This window comes from Apaloderma vittatum, unplaced genomic scaffold, assembly GCF_000703405.1.
Source record: "Apaloderma vittatum isolate BGI_N311 unplaced genomic scaffold, ASM70340v1 scaffold38153, whole genome shotgun sequence".
Taxonomy (NCBI): Eukaryota; Metazoa; Chordata; class Aves; order Trogoniformes; family Trogonidae; genus Apaloderma; species Apaloderma vittatum.
Genome location: NW_009710512.1, coordinates 23,520 through 32,850, shown reverse-complemented (window position 1 = coordinate 32,850; position 9,331 = coordinate 23,520). Strand labels below are relative to the sequence as shown.

At 45.3% G+C, this 9,331-nt stretch overlaps 1 protein-coding gene across 1 annotated transcript; it reads left to right on the top strand.

The window, feature by feature from the left end:
- The first annotated feature begins 12 nt into the window (after positions 1-12).
- Positions 13-5,004, top strand: TARDBP (TAR DNA binding protein). The gene is made up of 5 exons (XM_009867313.1): positions 13-252; positions 642-805; positions 1,727-1,867; positions 2,565-2,735; positions 3,083-5,004. Exons 1-5 carry the CDS (start codon positions 15-17, stop codon positions 3,599-3,601), a joined length of 1,233 nt encoding a protein of 410 aa, XP_009865615.1. The 5' UTR covers positions 13-14; the 3' UTR covers positions 3,602-5,004.
- The last annotated feature ends 4,327 nt before the right edge of the window (positions 5,005-9,331 follow it).

Genomic DNA, 9,331 nt, shown 5'->3' with positions numbered 1-9,331 from the left:
ACCTCGCAGCGAAGATGTCGGAGTATATCCGGGTGACGGAGGACGAGAACGATGAGCCCATCGAGATCCCCTCGGAGGACGACGGCACCGTGCTGCTCTCCACCGTGACCGCCCAGTTCCCGGGCGCTTGCGGGCTGCGCTACCGCAACCCCGTGTCCCAGTGCATGCGGGGCGTCCGGCTGGTGGAAGGCATCCTGCACGCCCCGGAGGCCGGCTGGGGAAACCTGGTCTATGTTGTCAATTACCCCAAAGGTTTGTCCTTTTCTTTTTTTTTTTTTTTTTTTCATTGGTACTGGTTTGCTTTTCCGTGCAAGAGGTCCGTGTGAGCCACTGCTTATTTAACGTGGCAACGCGCTTGCTGTTGAACCCTCTGATTTACAAGGGATGGGTAGTGCTTTAGTAAATTAACACAAAACTAAATCGGGTTGCATTTGGGAGGAGGGCTGAAGTGTGGACTGTTCTTCCTTCTCTCCTTATACTTGTAGGCAGTTGGATATGTATTATAATCAAAAGCTCCCAGCATGTGTCTTCTGTAGTCTCTGCTTTTTCTCATCATAGTCTGTGATTTTATGCCACACAGTTCATAATCGCTGGAATTGGCAGAGTCGAGGATGATGTCTAATGTACTTCTCTGTATTCAGATAATAAGAGAAAAATGGATGAAACAGATGCGTCGTCGGCCGTGAAAGTGAAACGAGCAGTACAGAAGACTTCAGATTTAATAGTCTTGGGTCTTCCCTGGAAAACCACTGAACAAGACTTAAAGGAGTATTTCAGCACGTTTGGAGAAGTTCTGATGGTGCAGGTAAAATCCTTTTGTAGCTCAAGTAAAGAGGGATGTTCGGTAGAAATCAGTCTTCTGCTGAAGCCATTAAAACAAACAGAGCTCTGGAAGCTCAGAGATCTGGAGCTGTGTGTCTCTTCCTAGGTTGCATTTTATTGCATGAGCTTTGTAGCTGCAGGCTTGTGTAGGTACAGATGGCCAGGAATATCTGGGAGTCATAATTAATGCAGATCAATTCAACGGCTGCAGTGTTTTTAAGGGACTTTTTAACTTATATTGCTGTTACTGACTGTTGTAGCTGATTGTATGTTTTAAGGAGTGTGTGTGTGTGTGCTAAGAACTAGAGGCTGCGGCGATGGGAGCGTTTGCGAGACTGCTAAACAGAACTTCCCCAGTGCCCGCGGTAGCAGCACGTGTCCTGCCGGCAGTTCCTGCCGTGGTGCCACCGCCCACACCGGGCTGTCAGTCCATCTGTGTCAGCTGTGCGTGCGTGGCGCTGCTCCGTCAGCGGGGCTGCTGGGAACCGCTGGGCACCTCGCCAGGCCTGAGGGCTCTCAAACGGCAGAAGCTGGGAGACAAACCTGCTTCGCTTTTCTTGGGTCTTGAGGCATGGGGTTGTTCCTCGCCCAGCAGTGGGGTCTCCCTTGGTCCTGAGACACCTGCCTTGGTCTTTATCTCCTGTTCCCTGCGTGCAGCGGCACGTTTTGGCCCCTGGGGTGGTCATGTTGCTTATGCAGCTGGTCTAGCTCAGTCATCACAGTATCATAAAATAATCGCATTTCTGGTTATGCCTGGGCTCAAGGCAAGCTAATAGTTTTAATTTATAAGTGTCTCAAGCCCTGTTTTGACTATGTAGTAGTATGATAAGTTTTTAAAGAAAAGGTAGGCATATATGGTGAGATAATAAAAGCTTGTTTAAAAATCTGCTTTTTTTTGTCTTAGGTTAAGAAGGATCTTAAAACTGGCCACTCGAAAGGGTTTGGTTTTGTTCGGTTTACGGATTATGAAACCCAGGTGAAAGTAATGTCTCAGCGGCACATGATAGATGGAAGATGGTGTGACTGTAAACTTCCCAATTCCAAGGTACTTCTCTGTTTCCTGCTAGCTTTATCTGTACCCAGACATCTCAAGTGCACTTCTTCAGCAGCTGCATTAGGTGAGCACTTCAACAGATGAAAAATCCACTCTTGGATGCAACTTTTCAGTCTGTGAATGGACAGGACAGGTGAGAGCAGGGAAGGAAATTAGGGAGGAAGTGGGTGAGCAGGAATTGAACAAGAATTGTTGGGAAAATACGTTGTTATGTGGTGGAATTAAGTACAGATGGAAATCTGAAAATAATGTGTTTTAATGCCAGCAGTACCTGCTTAACTTGTCTGCTGCAGGAATAAATGCAGAGTGAAGCAGGTGGTGTCACTAACCTGGGGAAGATGAGAATGAGGCTTTGTTTGAATTCAAACATGAACCTGAAGTTTCTCTCTGTTTAGTTCCTGAGTGCACACAGAGCAAAAAAAAAGCATCCTTGTGCAGGGGCCTTGTCACTGCTCCCGTGTACTGCCTTCTCTTCAGTTTCTTGTGACTCTTCTCCATCTGTACCAAGGTGCAGACAAGTCCCTGAACAGAACTTGTTTTAAGTCTTTAACTTACAGTCTCAGACTTTCTTGACCTTCAGGTGTCAGAACAGGCTAGATAAAAAGGGGCCTTTACCATAACTTGGCTCTCAAGTGTAGTTGTAGTTTATTCAGTTATTTTTCATTTCTCTTTTTTTCTTTTCTCTCAGCAAAGTCCTGACGAACCTTTGCGTAGCAGGAAAGTGTTCGTTGGGCGCTGCACCGAGGACATGACGGCAGATGAACTCCGACAGTTCTTTGCCCAGTACGGAGAAGTGGTAGATGTCTTCATTCCTAAACCCTTCCGAGCTTTTGCTTTTGTTACATTTGCAGATGATCAGGTACGTCTGGAAATACTTTAACTTCTTACTCAGACAGCCTGCGTTTCGTAGCTTGACAAAGCGTTATTCCTGGTACTACAGATGGAATTCTTACCTGTCCACTGTCCTGAGAATTCCTGTGGTATTAGCCTGATTTGGTTGATTGTCTAGGGTTACGCTTTCCGGCTCCAGTTAGCGTAGTGGTGAATGTGAAGAGAAACCCCTTGAAATTGGATTACGTATATGCGTATGCTTCCTTTGCAGGTTAAATATCTGCTCAGGATCATGTGGGATTTTTTTATCTTGTACTACTGACATTTCAGAAAAGCAGCCTAACTTGCATTTAATCAATCCCTTGTTTCTTATAGGTTGCCCAGTCTCTTTGTGGAGAGGACTTGATCATTAAAGGAATCAGCGTACATATATCCAATGCTGAACCTAAGCACAATAGCAATAGGCAGTTAGAGAGAGGCGGAAGGTTTGGTGGTAACCCGGGAGGTTTTGGGAACCAGGGCGGGTTTGGCAACAGCAGAGGCGGCGGCGGGGGACTGGGCAACAACCAGGGCAGCAACATGGGGGGAGGGATGAACTTTGGAGCCCCCGCCATGATGGCGGCGGCGCAGGCGGCGCTGCAGAGCAGCTGGGGCATGATGGGCATGCTGGCCAGTCAGCAGAACCAGTCGGGGCCCTCGGGGAACAACCAGCCTCAAGGCAACATGCAGCGGGAGCAGAACCAGGGCTTTAGCTCAGGAAATAACTCGTATGGTGGTTCTAACTCGGGGGCAGCGATAGGCTGGGGCTCAGCCTCGAACGCGGGCTCCAGCAGCGGGTTTAACGGAGGCTTTGGTTCAAGCATGGATTCCAAATCGTCAGGCTGGGGCATGTAGACGCAGTGGGCTCTCATACTGACTCTATGGTGGGAAATCAAATTTTTCTAACTCATGGTAAGTATACTGTAAATTACATATATACTAAAATTTTCCAAATCAGTTTGTTCAGTGTTCAGTATATTCAGCAGTATTTTTGACATTTTTCTTTTTTAAAAAAAAAGAAAAAAAAAAGAAAAAGAATAGACAAGGTAAAAGGAATTTTATAAGTTTTGTTACATATCTTGTTGGAATACTGAATGTTTGGAAGCGGACTGCTGTTTGCCCCATAGGTGAACTAACACTACAGTCAGTAGGAAAGGTTTCTCCTGTAATACTTTATCTCTTCGTTTCCTGGCTACCTGAATTCTTTGCATGTTCAAAATGGAAACCATTGGTCAGAAACAGCATTCTCTCCCTCTCGTTTTTAATTTGATCCCACCATAAGACTCTCCAAGTGCCCCCGCTGGAGAACACAGTGTCGTTTTCGTTTTGTTTGTGGTTTGTTTTTTTTAACACTGTCTCCCCTCCATATTAAAGTACGATATGAAGGCTTCATTTAATCTCCGCAGTTCATCTCATTTCAAATGTGTATGGAAGAAGCACTTCATTGAAAGCAGTGCTGTAAATATTCTGCCTTAGGAATACTTCTGTCTACATGCTTTCTCATCCAAGAATACTTCATCACACCGCACATGCTGCGTCTTAAGACGGTGGGTGTTCCATTTTTATCCGCTACTCTTTATTTCATGGAGTCGTATCAACGCTGTGAACGCAAGGCTGTGAGATGGAACCAGAAGGCTGTTTGAACTTTTGAAACCTTGTGTGGGATTGCTGGTGGTGCCGAGGCATGAGAGGGCTGGTATGTGCGAGGTACAGGAGAGAGCGCATGCAGAGACCTGGTGGTGCATTCTGGGGTTTTCTTTGACTTGGCGAGATGTCTCTCAATCCTGTGGCTTTGGTGAGAGAGTGTGCGGAGAGCAATGATAGCAAATAAAGTACGAGTGTTTCTTGCATTCGAAGGACATCCGTACGTGGAAGACTTGAAGTGGGTTTTACACCTGGCTAATCAATTAGTTGAATGTGTTACGTGAACTGAATATTTGTATTTTTTTTCCCTTATGTCAACTGCTGTGAATGCTGTATGGTGTGTGTTGTTTTTTTTTCTGTTAATGATCTGTAAGTGTGGTAATGTGAACTGAAGATGCTGGTGGGGTTTGTGAGGAGGACATTGAGCTTGGGGCGTGCTTTGCGGTGGCTCTTGCAGCAGCGCTCGCTCGCGAGCTCAGTGTGCCTCTTCAGGGTGGAAGTTCCACTGTCTGTAAGATATCCATAAGAATGCTGTTTGCTGCAGTTTCGTGTTTGGATGCTTTTTATAAGATTTGTCACTGTAGGAAATTCTTAAATAAAACTGATTTAAGTAATATGTGTCTTTGTTTTGCAGCTCTGAATGCAAAGAATTCATAGCAGTTAATTAATTTTACCCTTTTGAGCTGAAGTTCTGTAAAGCTTTTTGCAGTAATTCGGTTTGTTTCAGATAAGCAATGCTCTAAAAGTTGAGAAGTCAAACAGAGCCACTGCTCACCCTGTATCGATACCTGACTCCCAACTTTAATCCACTGTATTTTCACACTGTTCAGTGATTCGTATAGATCTAAAACCCAGTTCCCACATGTCTGGGTGCCTGCACCTGGATGGTAAGCAGTTCCCTCTGGGTTCATCTGTATGACTGAGCGTTCCTTGTGTTTTAGGAGTTGGAGTCCCTCATTGAAGTGGGTTGGGCGAGAGGGACACGCACTGTCAGGAAATGTTTCTGCCCACAGCGTCTCCTGTGGGGCTTCGTGTTTTTAAGCTGTTTTTAGATCAGTCCGCTCACGGGAAGCAGGGTTCCGCGACACTTTCAGCCTAGAAGGGGGCTATAAACTCATGTTTAAAACTAGTCACAGGAAACCTTTCCAGGTGAATAAAGTATTAGTAAACCTACGTGGACTTCGTCAGAAGTCTTAGTCTTAGAAGCTAAGTTATTACAGGTGCCAGAGTATCAACTAAGGCGACTTCTTAACAAAGAGCAGGATATTTAGCAGAAAACGGTGGAAGATTATTTCCACTGGTGGCAGGAGCTTTAGGAATTGTTTGATCTACTCGAGCTTGGAACCCACTGAAGCTTGATGCATGTTTTTTATACACCATACCCCTACGCTGTAGCTAGGAATGTCCTCAGTCGGGTGTTAACACAGTTGTTAACCTATTTAGTTTGTCAAGTTGTATCGTAGGCAGTAATGAAGGTAGAGAGGCTTGTGAACAGACCACCAGGAAGTGGATAAAACTGCACCACAGCATCAAAAGATCCGCTGGGTCTCACTGTACATCGTAAGGGTTCAAAGAGGGCTTTGAAACACTGCGGCTGAGGAGCGATCCCACACTGGTGTTGTTCATACCCCACTGCAAAAAGCTGCTTAGATTATTTTTATTTTTCCTGCACCTAAGTCAGAATAATCTCCAAACTCTTGTACCATCTGTGAATTTTGCATTTTAGCACTTGCACTATTACCAGCTACTTCTGCTGAGTAACAGTTAAAAATGGTATTCTTGGACCTCCAAAGCCTAACTGTGACCTCCCAGCAAGGAACTCCTGGTAAGTTTTTGTAATTAGCATGGCTTTAATTTTGTTTAAATTGTCCAGGTTTAGGTTTTAACAGGCTGGTTAGCAGCGTGGAGTAGTCTTTGCTAATTTTAGCCTTCCTTCACCTGCAAGTAAAATCCCTGGAAATTTTACAATAAGTTTCAAGTTTTAGTAGTATTTTCTAACTGCTTTGCGTACTCCAGTGTTTTTAAGTGAGTAAATAAACTACTACTGAAAACATATTGAAGTGTTTGGAGTCTTGTGTTGTTTTTTTTTCCTAAAGATACTTGATTTTCAGTTATAATATTGCAGAAAGTGAAATACTAATAAACGCGAGATGCAAGAAAGAGAAATTTATGTAAATTGTAAGGGGATCTATATTGTAGTTGTTACAACGTCGGTTCTAATTGGTTCTGAGCAGCTGTTGTCAGCCAAACATCTACTGCAATCATAAATCTGTATGAAATCTTGCTCTTTATAAAACTACGTGATGTCAGGCCCTCGGTTAAGGCAGGGGCTGTGGAGCTGTAGCGCACAGCACTGTACGGCACCCGGCAACCCCCCTGCCCCGCGCGGTACCTGGGAGCTCTGCGCCTTGGCCGGACGCCTGCTCGTAGCAGCAGCTGCTGTCTTGTGAGAATCCACAGCACTATTTAAAAGAAAACAAAATATTAAGAGAAAAGTAATGCCACCTTTAGGTAGGTGGAGGTTTTGCACATCTAAGGGATCTTTGAGCTGCTGGGACGGTTCTTCCCCACCCTGGGACAGCTCACCCCCAGGCTGGCCTTTGCCACCCATCGGCTTTTCCGGGCCCCTGCAATACCACGGTCAAAACTGGCAAGATTGTCTTTATAACCTTCACAAACATTTTTCTCTCCCTGGGCTTTGTCATAGCAAAATGAGTGTTCAAAATCACAGAATCACAGAATGTCAGGGGTTGGAGGGAACCTCAAAAGATCCTCTAGTCCAACCCCCTGCCAGAGCAGGGTCACCCAGGGCAGGTCCCACAGGAACGCGTCCAGACGGGTTGGAAAGTCTCCAGAGAAGGAGACTCCACACCCTCCCTGGGCAGCCTGGGCCAGGGCTCCGGCACCCGCACAAGGAAAAAGTTTTCCCTATATTTTCGTGGAACCTCCTTTTTTCCAGCTGGTACCCATTGCCCCTTGTCCTGTCATTGGACATCCCTGAGCAGAGCCTGGCTCCGTCCTCCTGACACTCCCCCTTGACGTATTTATAAACATTTATGAGGTCACCCCTCAGCCTCCTCTTCTCCAAGCTAAAGAGCCCCACCTCCTTCAGCCTCTCCCCAATTTAATCCTCAAAGCCAAGGGGTTTCTTTGAGCACCAACTCCACGAGCAGCTGTTAGAGCCCTGGTGTCACCCAGGAGGGACCCACCTCGTCCTCCCTCTGTCCCGAAGGCTGCTCGCCAGGGACCTGCCCCAGGCCTGGCTCATCTTCCTCCGCGAACACGCTCCTCGGTCCCACAGACTGCAAGGCAGCGAAGGCAGCGTAACCCTTAAACATTTTAAGATTTAGATGCTGAGTTATTATGCTTGTACAGATTAAATTAAGTTAATGAGTCAAAACGTAATTCCTAGATTGTTTTGCAATGGTAAAATTGCTTGCAAATGAATATTTGATTTAGAGTACAATTTTCATTATTCAGTATTACATACATCCTCTGGAGAAGTTCTGTAATTAAGAAAGACGTATGTTTTGGGCATGGAGAAGTAAATGTATTTGTTCTAAATGTAAATTAAGGTAATTGGAATATATGGATATTCTAATCTAAAAGATAAGAGGAACAATTTTGCTTCTACATTGTAAAATGTTTCTCCCAAAACTCAGTCTTGGATCTTGAGTAATTTTACAGACTAACTAGTTTAACAGTTCAAGCATTAAAAAATAAGAAATTCCCCAGCCCTGTTCTCTGCAATAAGGGTACACAGTGACTTTTTTCCCCTCTCAAATATTTCTGGAGTGTGGTTCAATTTTCCTGTCAGAAACAATGCCAAGCAATTTAAAAGCTCCAACAATTTAGTTATTCATGAAACTGCACTCTCTAGAAGAGAGCTGGGATCAACTGGAGGTTCAGCTTTTTACTTTCTTCACGGGGAACTGAACGGAGTTTCCGGCATTGCTCTGCAGCGCTCGCAGCACCGGGGAGCCTCAGGCAAGACCGAGGCACAGTGCGATAGCGAACCCTCCAACGGATAAATGTCAGGGCCAACAACCATGGGAAGCTCAAGTCCCTGCCCGGTTGTCTGAACATTTTTAGTTTTGTTACTCTTCCTCAGCGTTAAATAGCAACTGCAGCACTTGCCCTTCTGAGCATCAGAGTAACGTGATGCATTAAGCTGATTTTTGAAAGGAACATTCTACAACAAAGTGGTTCTGCCTCATCAACTCCAAGGTACCTCTTCCATTTGTTCTGTAGCGGTTCCACCCCTCAGCCCTGCGCTGTCCCCAGCAGGGAGGGCACACAGTGCTGGTCAGTGCGCTCTGAGGACAACACGGCACACAGCCTGCATTTATCTGCTTCCACACACTCAGCTTTCCTCCTGTTTCCACTGAGCACTAACCCTTCACATCAGTTCAGTTTGAGTTTCCACAGTAAATGTGAGCAACTATCAAATCAGAGTATAAAATAACTGCTGAGGTAAGCCTGTGCCTTCCTAAAACACAATTACCTAACTGTGCGTTTAAAATTTTGCTGTAAGCACAGTGGAGTAACGTCCTACTAGAATATCTTCCGAAACTACCTGCTGGGAAGCAGGATGTTACTGAGAAATAAGCCTGAAAACGCATTTTTTTTGGCCAAGTATTCCAGTTTGAACGTCCCTGGTGAGGTGTACAAATGAAAGAACATTAAAAATTCTTGCTACGCTGATCTTGTGAAATCTTTTGTGAAATCATTCTTGTTTTCCAACGTAATTACAAGGAAATCTCTAAGCAGCAGTGTTCCAAGAGCATCAGCATGAGCACACACACACACGCAGAGCATCATTCTTTGGGGAGGATATCAAAGAAAGGACAACTGCTAACGAATGGAGCGCACTGAACACCCCTCAGAATGCGAGCAACAGGACTTGTTGGTAAGAAAAGGCACCTACGTGTTTAATCCCCG

Excerpts from the sequence above, each read along its gene's own strand:
- TARDBP (XM_009867313.1), top strand. The coding sequence starts at position 15 with ATGTCGGAGTATATCCGGGTGACGGAGGACGAGAACGATGAGCCCATC. Across the intron at positions 806-1,726 it reads GAGAAGTTCTGATGGTGCAG|GTTAAGAAGGATCTTAAAAC; the intron begins GTAAAATCCTTT and ends TTTTTGTCTTAG. Across the intron at positions 1,868-2,564 it reads GTAAACTTCCCAATTCCAAG|CAAAGTCCTGACGAACCTTT; the intron begins GTACTTCTCTGT and ends CTTTTCTCTCAG.